Source organism: Raphanus sativus, chromosome 3 (assembly GCF_000801105.2).
Source record: "Raphanus sativus cultivar WK10039 chromosome 3, ASM80110v3, whole genome shotgun sequence".
NCBI classification, from domain to species: Eukaryota; Viridiplantae; Streptophyta; class Magnoliopsida; order Brassicales; family Brassicaceae; genus Raphanus; species Raphanus sativus.
The window spans coordinates 24,079,034-24,099,410 of record NC_079513.1 but is presented as its reverse complement, the minus strand read 5'-3'; the positions used below and the strand labels follow the sequence as shown (position 1 = coordinate 24,099,410).

At 34.6% G+C, this 20,377-nt stretch overlaps 4 protein-coding genes across 6 annotated transcripts; 1 reads left to right on the top strand and 3 right to left on the bottom strand.

The window, feature by feature from the left end:
• Positions 1-115: 115 nt before the first annotated feature.
• On the bottom strand, positions 116-5,179 carry LOC130509352 (myosin-17-like). Its single transcript, XM_057005211.1, has 17 exons — positions 4,834-5,179; positions 4,240-4,368; positions 3,868-4,011; positions 3,620-3,765; positions 3,376-3,532; positions 3,235-3,293; positions 2,735-2,894; positions 2,479-2,628; positions 2,257-2,393; positions 2,033-2,179; positions 1,807-1,908; positions 1,670-1,727; positions 1,483-1,584; positions 1,362-1,399; positions 1,145-1,271; positions 897-1,067; positions 116-490 (listed from the first exon to the last, which is right to left on the bottom strand). Exons 1-17 carry the CDS (start codon positions 4,834-4,836, stop codon positions 131-133), a joined length of 2,190 nt encoding a protein of 729 aa, XP_056861191.1. The 5' UTR covers positions 4,837-5,179; the 3' UTR covers positions 116-130.
• A 2,507-nt stretch (positions 5,180-7,686) lies between these two features.
• LOC108846169 (protein Brevis radix-like 4) lies at positions 7,687-12,631 on the top strand. Of its 2 annotated transcripts, none has more exons than XM_018619394.2 (5): positions 7,687-7,886; positions 7,971-8,404; positions 11,744-11,879; positions 11,968-12,341; positions 12,433-12,631. In XM_018619394.2, exons 1-5 carry the CDS (start codon positions 7,788-7,790, stop codon positions 12,509-12,511), a joined length of 1,122 nt encoding a protein of 373 aa, XP_018474896.2. In that variant the 5' UTR covers positions 7,687-7,787; the 3' UTR covers positions 12,512-12,631. The 2 variants fall into 2 exon arrangements, with proteins under 2 accessions (XP_018474896.2, XP_018474895.2); XM_018619393.2 differs by having other exon boundaries at positions 7,692-7,886; positions 11,965-12,341.
• Positions 12,632-14,318: 1,687 nt separating this feature from the next.
• On the bottom strand, positions 14,319-16,024 carry LOC108846168 (uncharacterized). Of its 2 annotated transcripts, XM_057005207.1 has the most exons (6): positions 15,866-16,024; positions 15,480-15,710; positions 15,250-15,406; positions 15,055-15,111; positions 14,722-14,940; positions 14,319-14,641 (listed from the first exon to the last, which is right to left on the bottom strand). In XM_057005207.1, the coding sequence occupies exons 1-5, from the start codon at positions 15,915-15,917 to the stop codon at positions 14,892-14,894; spliced, it is 546 nt and encodes a 181-aa protein (XP_056861187.1). In that variant the 5' UTR covers positions 15,918-16,024; the 3' UTR covers positions 14,319-14,641; positions 14,722-14,891. The 2 variants fall into 2 exon arrangements, with proteins under 2 accessions (XP_056861187.1, XP_056861186.1); XM_057005206.1 differs by having other exon boundaries at positions 15,055-15,406.
• Positions 16,025-18,498: 2,474 nt separating this feature from the next.
• Positions 18,499-19,417, bottom strand: LOC130509351 (uncharacterized). Its single transcript, XM_057005208.1, has 3 exons — positions 19,317-19,417; positions 18,947-19,161; positions 18,499-18,873 (listed from the first exon to the last, which is right to left on the bottom strand). The coding sequence occupies exons 1-3, from the start codon at positions 19,366-19,368 to the stop codon at positions 18,838-18,840; spliced, it is 303 nt and encodes a 100-aa protein (XP_056861188.1). The 5' UTR covers positions 19,369-19,417; the 3' UTR covers positions 18,499-18,837.
• Between the last annotated feature and the right edge of the window lie 960 nt (positions 19,418-20,377).

Below are 20,377 nucleotides of genomic sequence, written 5' to 3'. Positions count from 1 at the left end.
CCATAAGATAGAGCAAAAAAAACAAGACATGTTATAATGGAAAGCACTGCAAGAAACGAAACCTATCAACTTTATGTTCAAAAGCCAAGCTCATGATCAGGAGAGTAAGAAACTACGAGGGTAAACAAAATCATATCAGCTGCAACTTACTTTCCCTCCAGAACTTCCGGAGCAAGAACACCAAAACGATTGAGAAACTCATAAAACGTCCGTTTTGTAGGATAACCAGCACAGCTGATTCTAATAGCTTCCAAAACGCCCTTAAAGAAATTAAGGCAAAAATTAAGCTTGTAAGTTCCATAACCCAAAATCTTGGTTGAAGTGCCTCAATTATATAAAAGGTTCGGACTGCACTTACACCACAGCGTAATTGTTGAATTACGTTCAAGTTCTCGAAAATGGCAGGCTTAAGTACGTTGTTTGGCTTTACACATCTGATGTAGTGAGGTTCAGTAGAATTAAGTGTCTCCATCAAAGACTGAAGTTGAAGCTGAAATTTGAGAGAGACAAATTCTTGTTAGAAACAAATATTTGTAACATTTTGAGCTAGAGTTGCTGCTACATAATGTTTCAAATCATGACTCTCTCCAACATGGGTGAAACTTAACAGCCATAGAACAAAAATAACAAAGTCAAAGTGAATGAAACAAACATGTACTAATGTCTGAATCAGCGGTAAGGCTGCTATATCAAACACACAGACGAAGCAAATGATATAGATGTATGCACTATATATACACCATTTATGATTAACTGTCTAAAGAGTATGTCCGAGTTCCTTAAATGTCCACTGAATTGTTCAGAAGAGGGAAAATCATTTAGATGAACAAAGCTTTCAGGAAGAGCAGAGAGGAAATATGTACTGAAGAGGGAAAATCATGTACTATTCACCATACCTTAAAGCGTGACCCGATGGAAGAAAACTTGGTTTTACTTGATGTTTCTTCTGCTAGGCGAGGAAATAGACCAGCTACGAAAGTATCACTCGAAGCGATCAAAAGATCCTGATGTTCTGCCACCACGTAATCTTTGTTCTTGTCAAGGAACAAATCGGCCTGATAAGTTACCTGTTTCAGTAGGAAAGGGAAGATGTTAAACAGGAATAATATCTAAGCTTGTCATAAGCATGTGAAAGATGTTTTACCTCTCCAGCATAATGTGATATTGCAAAGCTGGTCCGAGATAGCTTTGGTTTGGTAAACCGCTTACTATTTTTGAACGTTTGATACAGCTTCTGAGCAAACGTTTCATGTGTTGACTTGGGAAACATACTGCGAAAGAACCGAACATCCATTATACAAGATTTTTTAATCCATAAGCACAAACTAAAACAGCTTCGTCAAAAGAGTCTAGGAGCCTACCATGCTTCATCTAGAAGTGCAATGACTCCTCCAGGTTTCTGTACGAGCAAGTCATATACACCAGAAGTGTCATCGCAAAATTATATTACGAATAAAATTACATAAATTAAAATTAGGATACCTTCTCAATGAGTTCCAACACATCCTTGTTATCAACAAATTCTATGTAACTCCAATTGATCTCTTCTTTGGTATAATCTTCTTGTTCCATTTTGAAGACGTGCTGTGAAAAAAAAAATTATTGCTACGTCAAAACTAGGTAGGAAGAGAAAGATATTCGGAAGGTAGTGGGTAAGAGCACAATAGACCTGGTTGAAATGTTGTTGAAGCTTTTCATTGGTAAAATTGATGCAAAACTGCTCAAAGCTGAAAAATACATGAAACTCATTAGAGCCTTTAACACTATTCCAGAAGAGGAAATAATTCTGCAAACCACTAAATTTACCTGTTGATCTTAAAGCTTTCAAACCCATAGATATCAAGAACACCAATTATTGTCTTAGAATTTGGATCTTGCCCGATAGAATTGTTAATTTTATCAACAAGCCTGAAAACAATATGGGGTTTAGAAGTTCGAAATTTCAAGGGCAGCTAGAGTGCACTTAGGGAAAATACAAAACAAAATAGGACATAAGAGCCTGCAAATGTAAAGAGAGAAATTCATTGTATACCAATCAAACAAGCGAGAATAGATAGTTTTCGCTAATGCATCCCTGCTACCCGTGGCTGAATCAGGATCAAGTGTTCTTGTAATAACCTCTTCTGGAGTCACCATTACACGTTTTATCAATGCATCTTCCAAACTCTTTGCATCACATCTTTTGAAAGAAAAGAGTTCAGGATCAAGGATAAAAACAAAACAGATATCAAGATTAAACAAGTAAGCAGCACATACCTAAGAAGTTCAGCAGTCGCATCCAGATGAAATCTGGATTTGCCATCCTTCAAAACTGAGGAGTCAATCTCTTTTCCTTTTGCAAATTCGACATTACCTAGATGAAGGATTGCAGCAACAACTCTAAAGATTGCATCCTGATAACAATTATCAGAAGAATCAATAATATGCTCTATCAGAGAAATTATCTCTTCTTGGAAAAGGAGCAAGTCGAAGACTGACCTGTTCCTCTTCACTGATGCCAACAACATCCATAGCTCGTCGGGTAGCAAGATATTCCTCGGTGTCATCGACTCCATCCAGTTTATAGCACTTCGATTGATTTAGGTAGTGGAATGACTTAGGATCTCCCAACTTAAACTTTTCTCTTTCCTGCAGAATAGGAAAAGAGATTAAATCCCCCAATTACTTATTCATGAGGTATAAAGCAGAACGCTTCAAAGCAAGGTTTATTGTTATCATTGTGCAGCACCAGTACCTCCGGTGGGGCAGCACATAACATGTAAAAACAGTGGTAATTTCTTTCTGGATCTGATATTTGACACACTCGAGACCTTTCCAACAAATATGTTCGGACAGCTGCTCCAGATATTCTCCCACTTTTGTCAAACTGAAGCTCGACAAACTTTCCAAATCGACTGCATTATGATTTAAAGACAAAGTTGAAATGAGGTTGTCTGCTTTGAAGCTGTTCTAATAAGAAGTCATTAGAATAACTCCATAACACAATAATCTATCACGTAGTAAAGTGAGTTAATGTAGGAAAAAAAGACTAAGCATGAAAAAGGCCAGGAAATCAATATGGTTTATGTCATTCAACTTATTTCATGTGCCACCTGTGCAACTGATCACTGAGGTTTCGTAGTTACACAACAATTTTCTGACAAGTACTGACTGAAGAAGCTTTTGGCCAAGAACAAGTTTGACTAATTTCAAGAGACAATTCGTAAGAAAAACTCTGAGTGAACATGCGCATACCTGGAGTTGTTATTCCTAAGAGTCTTGGCGTTTCCAAAAGCTTCAAGAACTGGATTTGACTGTTAACCAACAAAAAGAAAACAAAATAGTTAATCTACAAGCCTCTCAAAAATATATCAGTACAGATTTGTGACGCGTCACCTCCAGAACTTGTTGTTCCACTGTCCTTCCTTCAACGCCGGATCGACCACCAAGGTAAGCAAGGTAGCGCATAAGCATCTTTGTGGTCTCAGTTTTACCAGCACCACTTTCCCCACTGACCAGAATTGAGTTGCTCTTGCCCTCATTTATCATCGCCCTACTCATAGAAGCAATAGACTAGCATGAGACAACGAACGAATACAGAGTGATTTAGAGAATTCCTGCAAGTATTGTTCCTAATTACCTATAAGCAACTTCCGCAATTGCAAACACATGGGGACTTAATTCACCAAAACCTGCTCCTTTATACTGCTCCATCATATGAGTATCATAAAGATGTGGTAACCTTTGAAAAGGATTTACAGCAATCAAGATGTTTCCAGTATAAGTCTGCAAAGGCAATTTAAAGGAAATACTTAGGACTGTTTCCTGCTTAGAAAGTTAATATGTGATTTCATTAGAACTCAGGGAAGAAAATGCATAATAACTTACATAAATTTCATTCAGCTCATATCTCATGGCCAAGTTATTCAAAACACCTGGTTCATGTAGATATGAGAGCTTTGTCATGTCATCAACACCCCCAGGGGGAGCCTCTGTATCCTTTGGAAATACATTCGCGATTTTGGCCACAACCTGAAATTAACTTGCATTGATTGATTATACAATCTCTGGCTTGTAATAGGATTATGAAACAGGGATGTACAAGTCATGTAAAATACTGCAATATGCTAGAGAAGTAACAAGTATCCAAGGCGTTAACGAATAATGACATCTTGCTCAGAAAAAAAAAAAAAGACACCCTAACCAGTAACATTCTTTCTCATAAGGAAAATGACATGGCAAAGGACATAAACAACTTACGGTCTTCCCGTTAGTGGACTGTACATGAACCTCTTCGCCACTAATCTTGACAACTTCTCCATCAATCCACGCCTCTCCAGTATCTTCAATCCAAACATGAGAACCAACTATAATATTGACCGGACCAACCTACAGGATATCAATACTGAAGGTGTGAGGTACATAGAGAATTCAATAACTTCGCACAAGCCTGCTGTTCTAAATCTTAAATGAGGGAATCTATAATTAAAATCACAAAACAGATGAACAAAGCAAGCTTCCTAACATGACTTCACAAGGAGATGCTATCTTAGGCAGGTTCAGAGCAGCTAATAATAGAAGTTAGAGAGATATCTAAAACTATATGATATAGGTGTGAGGGTCCAACCTTATTAACTCTATTAACACACTGTAATTTTCCCCAACTTGTATAGTATGCAGCCATTCAAATAGTATTTCGCTTGGCAAATAGTAAGATACAAAATCAATAGAGAATAAAATCGAAACGCAGAACCTCATACACAAGATCTATCTACCAATCATACGAACCAGAGATAAGTAAAATAAACAGAATAAGCAATCGAGAAAACGAAGAGAGGATGATGGCGGGCTTACCATGGCTACTCTTCCTCCAAATAGATCCTCTCTGAGCCGCCGCCACTAGCTCTTCCAAGAGAGGCCGAGTCAGATCGGGGAAGATTCTAGGTTTTTGTGGTCTCTAAGTTTTCCTTCGGAGTCAAACTGAAATCGGGGGAGATCGGAATCACAGAGGAAATCTTCTGGAAGATGAATCGGAATGTTTTCTCTCTCTCTCTCTAGAAAGCTGATGATGCTTGTTGTTGAAGAAGAAGAAGAAGAAGAAGGGACTTGGTCTTCTTCTAGCAGACGTCTAATGGCTTTTTTCTCTCTCCTCGAGTAGCAGCAAAATGTTTTTTTCTTTTGAGCTGTGTCATTCATTCTCTCTCTCACTACCACTTTTTTATTAAGATATTTTTTTAAAATAATAATTAAGACATTTTTCAAGAAAAAAATAATTAAGACATTTTTTAAATATATTTATTGGTGCTTGAGAATAGAGATTGTTCAAGTGGGGTCCACCGAGACTCAGGGACGGTGAGATGGATCGCGTTGGACATTTGTGGGCAGCCACCCACACATACCGCACACACTCGAATATATAGGATAGAAGCAGCCAACGAAAAAGACGAGACATTATTGTTGTCGTTAATTTAATTTTAATTACCTTTTTCTCTGTCTCTGCCCTTTGACATGCTGATTTTTTACGTTTCTATGCCATTTTCTCCCAATTTAAAGTATTTTTTTTTTAATTTTGAGTAAATTATGGCTAATTTGTCTCTGATTCTTTTTTTTCGAGGACAGGTTTATTTATCAGATGTGGAGATTTGTATATATTCTGATTATGTTTTGAAAACTCCCTGTTGAATATATAACTTGTACATAACGTCTAACTTCTGATTCTTGACTCTTATTTCAAATTTTCAACGGATTTGTCATGAATGAATATTATTATAGTTCCGTAATGACGTGTTATTTCTAGATAACTTCTAAACTGTAATATACTTGCGTATATGTACAACAACAAATCTATAATAATTATAATAAACATTATAAATAAGTTACTAAGTAGGAAATCAGCAACTAGGACATAATTATTATTTTTTGTTTTTGGAGACACTATTATTTTTTATTTAAACTTAATAACAAGTTCTTTATCCAAAGTGGTTCCTACCCTAATCAAAAATAAATCAAGTAATAAATAATAAAGGTGGTCACGGGTTATTTCGGACAGTTTGGATAATGAACTTGATTTATTTTTGATTCGGTTACGGAAAATAACCGGAAAAAAATTGTTTTCATTTGGTTTCGATTCGGTTATTTTGGATAATTTGGATAATTCAGATTAAATATAATAAATTTTAGATAAAATATCAAATAATGAAGATGATTAAGATAAAAATCATGGATATTTTAAATTATTTTAGATATTTTTGACAAAAAAAATTCAGATATTTTATAGTAATTTAGGTTTTCTATAATTTATGATACTTTTAATAGATTTTAAATATATAAATCTATTATGTTTTATATATACATAATTAATATTTTATATATTCAGGTATTTGTTTATTTTCTCTGATTTTTGATATTTCAGTTCCTTCTGTTTTGGTATCTTTTTGTTCCCATTTTTTGCCCAACCTAAACACTACGACATAATTAAAAGTTTTAATTTAAAACCAAGTTATTCGCCATCATGGCGATTAAACAAGTAATGGGCCAAAAGAAGCTTTTTATTTTAGAGGGGAGAAAGAGCTTTTTATTTTACAACGCAATTTTTTATGAGAACACAGAGCCCAGCGAGCCTTATAATGGGCAAAAAGAAGCCCATCATTGAATGTTTAAGATTGTTTCCAGCTCGGTCCAATATCTATCATGATAACAAGCACTGAAGAGTATAAAATCATGCATAGAAATTATCCGAATGGGACTATGGCAATGTAATTTCGTGTACAATCAAGTCAGATGAAAATTTATTTATCTCAAAAATTGCTTGTGTAGATGTTTTAGTAAATTGATATAAGAAACACATAACATTTCAACCAGAATTCATATGGTTTTGCAATACACCACACTTGATCACTCTGTTGACTTTTCTTATACACACACGCATACACGCAGAGACACGTATATATCCTAACTTGATGTGTTTGGATAGCGGATAAGTTGTTGCGAAGCCTTTAAGGATGTGGTGAGAAACGTAGCAAAGAAAGCTCTGTCGAACCATTGTCATCTCTTAAATACTATGATGGTTATAACTCCTTAAAAAGAAAAGTGGATCCGATCTCACATGATATGTTTTGTATCTCAACATGATAAAAACAGAGAGCAAAAAGTCAGCTTTTTCTTTGTCAACAGCAATAAGTCGGCTATATATCGTCATAAAACTTATGAACAGACTAGTATATGCTATTGGGTATACTATAGCAAAATAAAATGAATTAAGCTACCGCAAAGCATTATTATTTATTAGTCACAAACAAACACTCTCTTCCGTTTCAGGTTTCTCAAAAGTCAAAGAGCCAAATTTGAATACATCGATAACTGAATCCTTGAGCACAACACTTGACTACGATGAACAACAACCTTTGGTACCTCTAAAACTCTAAATAAACAAGCACCAATGATGTATATAACCTTTTGATTTAATCTATATGGACAAGTGGTACACTTGTTTTAAGCTTAGCTAATCAGTAGATCGACAAATGGTTTACCTTTTACGTTTTTTTACCACCCAGTGGGCATCAGAATATCGGAATTACCGTAGAGAGACGCGGGGACCTTTCGGATAAAATAAAACCGGTAATCCCGGTTAAAGTTCTAATTAAATAAATCTAAAACAGAGAGATCAAAAAACATAAAAAGAGGACCAAACCCAAACCAAAGTAAGAAACTGACAGCATCTCTCTCTCTCTCTCTCTCTCTCTCTCTCTCTCTCTCTCTCCCTCTCTCTATCTCCGTATCCAAAAAGACAAAGAAGCCGTCGCCGGAAAATGCTGACGTGTATAGCTCGTTCTAAGCGAGCAGGTGATGAATCCCCGGGTCAACCCGACGATCCGGATTCCAAGCACGCCAAATCTCTAACATCTCAGGTACAATTCTCTCTCTATCTCTCTCTCTGCTACCTCCGCCTTTTCTAATTCTGATCGAGGGTATTTTCGTCATTCTACACACAGCTCAAGGACATGGCTCTGAAAGCTTCAGGGGCTTACCGGCATTGCACGCCGTGTACGGCGGCGCAGCCTCAGGGGCAACCGATCAAGAACAATCCGTCGACGACGACGACGGCGAAGCCGGATACCGAATCCGATCAACGGTTTAAGATGCTGTACGGAAGATCAAACAGCTCCATCACCGCCACGGCGGCGGCGGCGGCGATGCAGCAGCAGCAGCCGAGGGTGTGGGGGAAAGAGATGGAGGCGAGGCTGAAAGGGATATCGAGCGGCGAAGCGACTCCGAAGTCGGCGAGCGGGAGGAACCGGGTTGACCCGATCGTGTTCGTGGAGGAGAAAGAGCCGAAAGAATGGGTCGCTCAGGTGGAGCCAGGGGTTCTCATCACCTTTGTCTCTCTTCCCGGCGGTGGCAATGATCTCAAGCGTATACGTTTCAGGTACAGACGCAACTCTGCACTTGCTTTTAATCTAACGGTCGTGATTCTTTTTTTTTTTGTTCTAATCGTACGGTGATGTTTTGCGTGTGGCTTCGTCGTTGTCGGCTCGTTTTCTTGTTTTCCTCACGTTTGTGTTTGGTCGTGATTCGGGAGAATGTTCGGAAGATGCTCGGAACTGAATCTGATTTTTTAATTAAAAAAGTACTAATATAATAGTATCAGCGTAGAACATAATACAAAATAAATAAATTTTGCGTATATAATACTATGGATTAATATGATTTTTGTGGAATTCCATGTCTAGGCAAGATATGTTGATAAATAACTTAAAGACAATCTAACAATCATTCATGTATTTTAGAGAAATCTATCACTTATTAATTTTTTATAGTTAATTTAGTATCTCGAGTTTACAAATAGAGCATTATCTTATAGGACATTTTTGGGGCTTAGTCTTCTGATTCAGGTTTTATGGTTTATATTTGTGTTTTTCTGAACTAAAATAAATTTGGTTTTTTATCAAATTTATCATCCATTTTGGATGATATGTTTCCGTAGGCAAAAAAAAAACAAAATAGTACCGCATTTGACATTGTTTGATGTCCTGTCTTGAATAGAATGAGGGGTAATCTGTTGGTGTGAAAATGTAAATAGAAAGGTGAAAAAATAAGAGAAATGGGACCAACAGTTGTTGACTGTAACGCCTTCACGCCTGATGAGAAGAAGCAAAGGTCCAAAAAGCAAAACTTGGTGTTCCCTCTTTTTTTAAAGTGCTTCTTTGGGTCATCATCTCTTCTCATTCTGTTCTTCTCCTTTTTTGCTTTTATCCTTTATGTTTTCTTTCAAAATTAGCTATTTTGATTGACGACTACTTTATTAGTTCCTTCTCTTTTTGTTTGTTTATCTTCAAAATCATTATTTCCATTCCACACTAAAAACTTTTCCTTGAAAAGAAGAAAAAGCTTTAAATTTAAACTTCTGCTACATATGTTTTATCAGCCATATGAAATCAATATATATATATATATATTTTTTTTTTTTAAGAAGTTATTAAGATACTAGGAAATGTTTATTTAGATTTGTTTTGTTCAATCAAAGATACAGAATCCTTGGTTGGTAGAGTTTTATCTTTTAATCATTTCACTACTATCTGGGGTTTCTTTTTCAGAATTTTTGGTTTGCTTCAATAGAAATTTTGTTTTATTAATTCAATGAGTGCCTTATTCTCCGCTTCTCTGTCATGTAATCACATTATTGCTGGTGTTGGTGGCAATGTCTTGTTATTCAAAAAGACAAAAGAAGAAATAAATAAAAATAAAATAAAGCAAACAGCTTTAGCCTTTAGCACAGTTTCGTTCACTCCTATGTCGCCTCTTGAAAACGACAACCTCAACGCATTTTGTCTCTTCCTTGCTTCTATTCTTTGTCTTGTTCCATATTAACCACAGTTCCAATTCTATCACTTAGAACATCTCCAAGAGCAACCTTAGAGCACCCCCATTAGAGGATTTAGAGAGGGGGTCACACGTTTTTCGAAAAAAAAAAATAATATAATAATCAAAGAGTGAAGAACTTGGGAGAGAGAAGTTCACCGCAGTGAACCCGAGTCTTCACTATTCTGCGGGTCCCACGCCACGTGGCGGCCCGCGATAGGTCCGATTATTATTTTTTTTTTTTTTTTTTTTTTTTTTTTTTTTAGAAAAGTCAAACGAAAAAAAAAAATTAAAATAATAAAAAAAATTTATTGGAACTCGTGAAAGGAGAGTTTGCTGATGGGCATGCTCTTAAAACCTCAAATATAAGGTTTTATGTACTCCAAGAGTATCCTCAAAACCTCAAATTATAAGGTTTTGTACAGTGAAACCTCACCAAGAGCAACCTTAAAACCTCAAATATAAGGTTTTATGTACTCCAAAAGTATCCTCAAACCTCAAATTATAAGGTTTTGTACAGTGGAACCTTATATTTGAGGTTTCACTGTACAAAACCTTATATTTGAGGTTTCATATTTTTGTGGTCTTTGTATTCTTATGTCTTTTAAATAGTCTTGATAACTTTTTTGTTTATCATTTTAGTCCATATAATTTTACTTCTTTTATAAATTTTATATATGTTTTTATAAATTCAACTTTTGCATATAACTTTAAATAAATAAATAAGTTTTAAAATAAAAAACAAAGCAAAAATTGCTATTAAAGTGTAATAGTTTATTACATAAATAACAATGATGAATAATTATATTTTCTTAGAAAAATGATTTCGTTTGTAATAATCTCTTATATATCTGTAATTTTCTATTACAGTGTAATAGTTTATTAATAAATATTATTTATAACATTTTATTGTACACTTTAGTTGTTATAAAAGTTTTGTATTTTTTTTTTTTGGTCTAATGTTAAAGACTATAATGTAAATATCTAAAACTTTTAAGGTTTATTTTAAAGTTTACCATTGGAGAAGAACACCTTCAAACCTCAAATATAAGGTTCATCCAACTTCAAATATAAGGTTGCTCTTGGAGATGCTCTTGCTGCATGTCTCTTTTGTCACAAACTTGGCCTTTCTTTAGGTTCTTTCGTTTCTTTTCCATCAAATTAATCTTGGCTGGGTTCGAGTCCTAGTGGTTCTTAGTTACTTTAGTGTTTAGTTTAGATTTTTGGTAAACATATAGTTTATTTATTAATTTTGGGCTAAAGTTATACTATTAGAAAAAATGAGTGTGCTTTGAGAATCTCTCATACCCACCTCCCTCATTATTTACTTTTACTGTTAGCCATAATCATCTTATCTAATTATTAGCATTGACCATTGTTGTCTCTGTGTTCTTCTTCCATTTCTTTTTTTTTCCTATGAAATTTTGATTGATAATTAGTATTTGCCAACCCCCATTAACTACCTTTCTAAAAGAAAATTGACATTCAAAATGCTGCAGTGTCTTGGTTTTAACTCTCTTTGTTTTTAACTCTCTTTTTAGCCCCCTAGCCTATGCGTTCAATTTTGTCAAAAAGGTTAATTGAAAACAGCTATTGTTACTTTGTCAAACCTCCCCTTAATCCGCTTTGGTTAATTCCAACTTTTGTCTCTTAGTTCTGATTAAAGTTACTTCTTCTCCTAACTTTATTTGACAATCCAAATTAAAACTTAGAAACTCATGAATATCATGTGTCACAAAATCTATGCGAGTTATGATTAGCCTAAGCTATTTTATTTACCTTTAAGTTGCTCATATGAGATGATTACTTTATCTTCCGGTCTTTCACTCTTATAATAGTATATACCATTTGTAATTTTATGAAATGTAGTTTTTTCTCACTTCTGTTATGTTCTAATGTTGATCAGCCGAGACATGTTCAACAAGTTACAAGCTCAACGATGGTGGGCAGATAACTATGACAAAGTAAAGGAACTTTACAACGTTCAAAAACTAAGCCGCAACGCTTTCCCTCTTCCCACGCCTCCTATATCCGAAGACGAGGTTAGCTTAATCGAATCTCTAAACAAGACAATTAAAACCCGTGATTATCCACTAACAATGTCCTTTGTGGAAATCTTTTGTTCAGAAGGCAAAAGCAGAGTACCACCATCCAGAAGATACTCCTGCAACGCCACCTTTGAACAAAGAACGTTTGCCTCGTACCGTACATCGTCCAGCTGGATTGGCTGCTTACTCATCATCGGACTCACTCGACCATAGGTCCACGCACGACTCTGGTCTACAAAACTCAACTCCTAAACTGTCAAGCATAAGCGGGGCCAAAACAGAAACTTCTTCCATGGATAGCTCGTCTAGAGATGCAGACCGGTCAGAGGAAATGTCGGTGAGCAATGCGAGCGATGTTGATCAGAACGAGTGGGTGGAGCAAGATGAGCCTGGAGTTTATATCACTATTAAGGTTTTACCAAATGGGAAAAGAGAGCTTAGAAGAGTCAGATTCAGGTGAAACAGACAGAATACAACTTCCATTACATTGTTTCAACGATCGGTTTTTTAACTCAAAACTGTTTGTTTATTTTTTTGGGGATTGCAGCCGAGAGATATTCGGAGAGATGCAAGCGAGGGTATGGTGGGAAGAGAACAGGGCAAGGATACATGAACAATACTTGTGATTATTATTATCGTCTTAAAAAAATCTGTTTTGGTTCATCAAAACGGTTTTGTATTTCCCATTACTCATTCTCGGTAATACCGTTTTTTATCTATTCCAAGCAAAGTCTTGTCTTTCTTTCCTTGTGACTCCCTGCCCCACAAATCTTAAAAATATCAATCAAAACATTAAAACTCGACCTTCTTACTTGTCTTCTCGCACGCGTGACATGGACTGTGTTACAATTACGTTTAAGCTTCAAATTGGTTAGAGAAACTGACTGAGCAAGTGCGTTACCTTCAAATTCATGATTATTTTAGACTATTATATGCTCTCTAATGGTTGTGGTAGAGCGACATGATCTAATGGTTGTAATAGAGTAAGATGAAATCAAGCAAGATCTACAACAACACTCATTATTTATGTTTGATGCTCTACTAGACGAGCGTAAGACTTGTTCATCTATGGCTACTTTACCAGTCGCTTGCAGTCCTACGATTTGACACAGTAAGAGTTCTTCGTACATGGATTTTCCTACAAATTTGAAATTTAATATGAGAAGAAAACTCGGATAAACTGAATCATACTTAGATTTGAAATATTGCCAGATAAATCTTAAGCGTGCTCGTATCCTGGTACAGTCTCATGTTGTGCACTCTGTTGTACCTGGTTAGAATGTTCCTCCTTTTTTTCTAGCTTACCACGCAACCTCGAAGTAAGACCCATCTTTGTCTCTTGAAAGGGTATGTTGACTGCAACAAGCGAGAAAACCATTTTTGATACGGCAGAGATTCATGAAACCTCGGATCATCTTTGGTGTTTCTCTTGAAGAAGTATCTGGTTTGGAGAAGTCTGTTTTTAAGGCAATCTTTTCTTCCATTTTAACTACGTCCATCTGTACTTCTGAGAGGATCTTATATTTTTAGACATGTGAGCAATCCATATATTAAATAATCATGTACACTATGTTATACCATATCAATAAAATATATGATTCAACTTCCGTTCAAAGAGAGAATAACAAAATACAAACTCTTAGAACATGACTATTTAGTATTTTTGATGGAGACATCTAGCGACATATATGGTCAGGGCTCAGGGGGATAAAACTCTATGAGCTTTAAGATGCTCTCTTACCTCTAAAACATACAAACAAAACTATAATCAGTGCAAGTTAACTACTACCCTACTAAAAACCAGCCAAATTTAAGTGTAAACCAGGGCTAATCTTGTATTTCATACATACAAAACAAGAGCTCTCAACCCCTCCCCCCCCTCCCCCTCCCCCTCCCTCTGTGTTTATAAACCACACAACTAAACAAACAAATCACTGCACAGCACTTCCTATAACATTTTAAAGTATTACAAATTTACAATACATTCTAATTGTTAATAACCCTGCCTCCGCTCTTAGTTCTTGGAAATGGTCAATGAGATGGTAACTTATTTCACCAAAAAATACAAATGACACACTTAGCCATAAGTTTTTTAAAAAAAAAAAAAAAATTATATTGATTCCACTACAATAGGAAATTATATTTCAAATTAATTTATGCTAATCTAATTTCAACAAAAAGATTGTAAAATAATATGATTCCTTTTTTCAAAATAACATTTGCTATATTTATTTTTCATAGATGTAATTCTATATTCGAGAGCAAACCATAACATACATAGGAGATCAATATTCTTGCTAAACTGATAGTAAGAATTTTTTTTTTTGTAAAATACAATTTTAAGTTTTGTAAGTTCAGAACAAAAAGCAAATATCCCACAAATCGGATATTCCTCAACAATTTCCAAGTCATAATGTTTTCACAAGTGTTTCAAAAAAAAAAAGAGTAAAATACGTAGTCAAATACATTAGTTATTGTTGTTCAAATTACATTAGTTATAGTCAAATTAATTCAGAATTTCGGGCTAATGTCATCAAATACATAATTATTTGGATGAAAAGGAAGTTCAACTATTGGGTTAGGATTTTGAACAACAATATTGAAACCTTTCCTTTGCAGGAAATCAAGAACTGTTGAGAACAGAGGATCCTCATCGATGTCTTCTGAGAGTAAGAGAAGAGTTGATGGTTCACTACAAGTCCTTGCATGGAAAAGCAAGTCGAGTGCAATACTATGCATTCTAGCAAACTTGTTTCCTGAAATAAGTCAATGATACAGAATAAATTTATTTATACAATAAAATAAAATAGCTTAAAAATAATTCAAGAATTATTACCTTTGGGGACTGGATGCAAAAGTAGATTAGCATGGGCATATCTTGATAAGGTATCAGGTGAGACGGTGTTCTCGTCAATGTAGACGAGAGTACTACAAAGAGGAAGAGAGTAACCATTACCAACAAGCGCTCCACTGATATGGGCAGCAACCCCTCGGGGATCCAAAACTTCAAGTTTTGAGGAATCCGAGACATCCCAGAAGACTTGTGTACGACGACCTGCAAAGTCACCGCATTACAATTTGATTATTTTTTTTTAAAATAAATAAAAAACCAAGATGGTTAAATGAAGTCTAATAAAAAAATGGTTTAGATGAAAAGAGCAGATCATACCTTTGTGTGAAGTCTGTATGGCCTTGGGAAAAAAAACGGAAAGAGGTGTCAAATTTCCTGAAAAGGGAGAGAAAAGAGTCGAATTCTATCTTAGTCTTCGTCGGCATCATCAGATGTGCACTTCGAGGTCTCATAGAGAGAGGTCTAATAGAGAAAGAGCAAAGCCATTCAGGGCTTTCGGTACGAAGATCATACGCTAAGAAGAGGTTGTGACTAATATCCAGGTAGGAAATATTGACTGCCGCTTCTTCTTTGAAATTCTTGGCAAGGATCATGACATTTGAAGATGGATTCTCAATTGACCACTTAAGGATGTCTAACAAGATCCAAGAATCTCTACAAAATTCACCACCTGACAAAAGAAAATGCAGAGAAATTAGCAAGAACATTAAAAAAAAAAGTGTTTAAGTAACAGAAATTCACACCTGAAGGTATGTAACTGACTCCAAGTTCGGGACACCGAAATCGGTTTACCAATCTGGCAGGCATGTAGGGATCGCCATCTGCGTATAGATGTAATGAAAAGCTACCAGTAAAACCCTTCTCCTGAAGACTTGTTTTCACATCTTCATAAAAGGCATATGAATCAAGATAATCGGGAATGGGGAAATCATTGATGTCCCAGAATACACCCACGTTGGCACCCACGTTGGCCGCTGCAACGTTTCAAAAAAAAACAATCAGATCGTGAATTGAATCGACTAGATCGATGCTAATTTTACTATAACAAACAGATCGGCCGGTATATCTAATCAATAGACAGACAAAATCTGATCAACCACTAAATCTAATCAAATGATACATCTTTAACCTGCGTATCTTTGGGTAAAACGACCGCGTGTCATCTCTGTCGACCTGGACATTGTGCTAACGGGGAGAGTGAGAGAACGGCACCGGAAAAAGGAGAGAGGGAGTAATCTGTGGCTTGCGGCTACAAAGACTCTATTTACTAGGTTATATATATAATATCGCCAGAAAGTCGGTCTTATTAGAATACTGGGCCGAAATTTATCAAATTGGCCTAGTTGTGCGGTCCTAAGCTATTAAACAATTTACTAAAATAAAACAATTTACTAATATTTTTTTTAAACATTTTAAAAAGGAAATGTTCTAACAAATTACTATTAAATAATTTCAAAAATTAAGAGATCAAGATTGTTGTATTTGATTTCTCTCTCTAAAATTCGCTCCGACCTCTCTCAAAGAAAAAACAACTCGCCGTGACTTAAGATTCCGGCCGACGGGTGGGCTTTTACAGCCACCATCGGTCCAACTTGCGTTTTGTTTATATAGGGCTGGGCGTTCGGGTACCCATTCGGGTTTCGGTTCAGTCCATTCGGGTTTCGGGTTTTCGGGGTCAAAGATTTCAGCCCCATTTGGGTATTTCTAAATTTCGGTTCGGGTTCGGTTCGGATCTTTGCGGGTTTGGTTCGGGTTCGGATAACCCATTTAAAATGTTTTTAAATTTTCAAAATTCATTATATACTTTAAATTTTCAAAATCTATAAGAAAGATAATATATTACATATAAATTTTCATAACATATATGTCAAAATACCTTAATTTAACATATAAATTGGTTTTCTTTGAATATTTGGATAAAGAATCAATAGATATTTAACTATTTTGGTGTTTTCAGTATACTTTAACTATTTTAAACATTTACTTTTGATTATTTGCATATATTTTCCGAGTATTTTGGAAAACTTAAAGGTATCTTATATATTTTTAATATTTTTAATATACATTATATATAAAAATAATGTATATATTTAAGTATATAAATTTATTTCGGATACATTCGGGTACCCAAAATATTTCGGTTCGGATCGGGTTCGGTTTCGGTTCTTTAAATACCGAAATTTTGAACCCCTTCGGATATTTAATCAATTTCGGTTCGGGTTCGGTGCTACTTTTTCGGATCAGATTCGGTTCGGTTTTTCGGGGTCGGATTTTTGCCCAGCCCTATGTTTATAGTTTATGTTTGTATAGTATCAGCTTGGGTTTTTTTCCCTTTTTGACTCTGGCGGCGTTCTTATCCGATGAAGCCGTCTGGCTTTGACTCTAGCGTCGTCGCTTATCTTCTAGTGATGACAGCCGGCGGTAGATGTTGTTCGATGGAGGATGTATGTCTCGATTGCTATCGAGGGATGTTCTCCGATGGAAGGGGTTGGTGAAGATGAAGACGGATGCGTTAAAGACGGCACATGCCGGGGAAGTGATCCAATGAAGCGTTGTTTAAGTCTTTCGGCGGTTTTCATTCGGTTTCAAGCACCGATATCACTCTATACCTCCAATACAGTCGTTGGAGGTGGGTTTCGTCGGCAAAGAGGACGGAGATGGAGTATTTGGATGGGTTCGATACGGGAGGTCGGCGACCGGAATCTTTTCTCCGACGTTTGTGAAAAGGAGACGCGTGTCTCGAGCGGTGGTTGGAGTGGACACGTGGATGATCACGGGAAGACTTCACACGCGTGGCAGAGTCACCGTTTTTCCTTTTTTTGTAGGGTTAGGCCCAAGTTCCTTACCTTTTATGACATTGACATAAAAGTCCAATAAACATTAACATAGAAAATTTCTACAAATATTTCCTAAAAAAAGAGTTCTACATAAGAGTATTCTATTTAGGTTATTTTTGCAATTGCAAATCTCACAAAAGAATAGTTCATAAGAAGTTTTCTCAAAGATACTTATTGAAAAATTTTCATTTGTAAAAATCAGCTTACTTTTGTTAAGGAAAACTAAAAAGCTTGTTATACTAAAATTATGTAAATCATTAACTCTTTTAATTTTTTGTGTTATTTGATCATGTATTTTAAAATTGGTGTTCACAAAAATGATTGGGATTCCCATCTTTGGTCGAGAAGGGTTCTCCATGAAAAGAGTTTCCACATTTCTTTACTCGAAAAGCCTTTAAAAAGTATTTGAAATCATTCTATACTTTACATTATTGTGTTATTCAATTTACTGATATTCTAATTCTATTAAATATTCGTGTTATTCAATTTTTTTGTAAATTTTCATGATAATTGTGTTTGAAAAAATGAAAATTGATGAAAAATTTATTATAAAATGTAGTGAACCAATTCTTAAAATTTAAGTTAGGAGAAGCAATTGATTCCGTGGAATATGTGGTTGTGCTATAAGTTTTGAAAAAAATGTAAAAAAAAAAAAATTCATATATTTCAAAAAGTTATTAATTGTTATTTTAAAAGAAACATTTTTCACCCAAAAAGATTTAGTAACTAACAAACACACAGAAAATAATAGTTATATAGTTTTAAAATTTTATATAATTTATATAAGAAATTTTCTAAGTAGTTTCTAATTTTTTAAATATTTTATTTTGTGCAATTAACTCTTTACAATTTAATTAATTTATATAATATATATATATATAATTTATACTTTACTATAACATAAGTTCTTTTATAGAAAATAATAGTTAAGAAAATGTTACTTTATTTTATTTGGAAATAATAATTACAATATTTTGATAAAGGGAGAGAAAAGAGTCGAATTTCCTGAAAAGGGAGAGAAAAGAGTCGAATTATATCTTAGTCTTCGTCGGCATCATCAGATGTGCACTTCGAGGTCTCATAGAGAGAGGTCTAATAGAGAAAGAGCAAAGCCATTCAGGGCTTTCGGTACGAAGATCATACGCTAAGAAGAGGTTGTGACTAATATCCAGGTAGGAAATCTTGACTGCCGCTTCTTCTTTGAAATTCCTGGCAAGGATCATGACATTTGAAGATGGATACTGAATTGACCACTTAAGAACGTCTAACAGCATCCAAGAATCTCTACAAAATTCACCACCTGACAAAAGAAAATGCAGAGAAATTAGCAAGAACATTAAAAAAAAAAGTGTTTAAGTAACAGAAATTCACACCTGAAGGTAACTGACTCCAAGTTCGGGACACCGAAATCGGTTTACCAATCTGGCAGGCATGTAGGGATCGCCATCTGCGTATAGATGTAATGAAAAGCTACCAGTAAAACCCTTCTCCTGAAGACTTGTTTTCACATCTTCATAAAAGGCATATGAATCAAGATAATCGGGAATGGGGAAATCATTGATGTCCCAGAATACACCCACGTTGGCCGCTGCAACGTTTCAAAAAAAAACAATCAGATCGTGAATTGAATCGACTAGATCGATGCTAATTTTACTATAACAAACAGATCGGCCGGTATATCTAATCAATAGACAGACAAAATCTGATCAACCACTAAATCTAATCAAATGATACATCTTTAACCTGCGTATCTTTGGGTAAAACGAGCGCGTGCCATCTCTATCGACCTGGACATTGTGCTAACGGAGAGAGTCAGAGAACGGCACCAGAAAAAGAAGAGAGGGAGTTATCAAATTGGTTAGATATATATACGTCGCCAGAAAGTCGGTCTTATTAGAATAATACTGGGCCTGAGAGTTATCAAATTGGCCTAGTTGTGCGGTCGTGAACTAAGGTACTGGGCCGGAGAGTTATCAAATTGGCCTTAGTTGTGCGGTCGTATACCAGGGTACTGTTTTTAAAACTTTTTTTTTTTTGAACTGACTACTGTTTTTAAAATTTGACAGTTTCATCTCTACTATTTTTCTTATGCCATGCTAAGCAATAATAAATTTTAAATTTAAAAATACTACTATTTTATACAAAACATTCTTTTATATTTTAGTTTTTATTAATCAAAAGATAAAATCATAGCATGATTGTTTGTAGTTTGTTTTGTTCAGATTTATTTTAAATTTTTAATTTGATTTTATTTAAATCTTTAATGAAATTAGTTAACATTTTATAAACATATTCTCATATTATATATTTTTAATTTTTTAAATTTAGTTATATATATTAAATATAATAGGATATATAATTATAACTGCATTTATTTTTATAATATATATATTTAATACAAAATATGATTCATAACTTGATGCAAACATATTATATTCGTAACTATGATTATTTTTATAATATATGAAAATATAATTTAAAAGTTTAGATAACTACATTTATTTTTCATAATACTAGATATGAGCCCATTTGATGTTTTAATTTAGAAGAAAAATTTAGAAAACGAAAAAATTAGTATTCATATATTATTTGAAAAAATGTTAAACATAATTTTTAAAAGAAAAAGTAGAGAAAATATTATTAAATAATTTTAACATTAATTTGTTTTTATAAAAAAATATTTTTTATCATCTTGTTATATATTTTACTAATCATGAGATATTTTAACACATGTCAAAATTTAAAAATGTAAAACTACTAAAAAAATAATCTTTTAAAATTATTTTTCTTTAGGACTTTAGAAA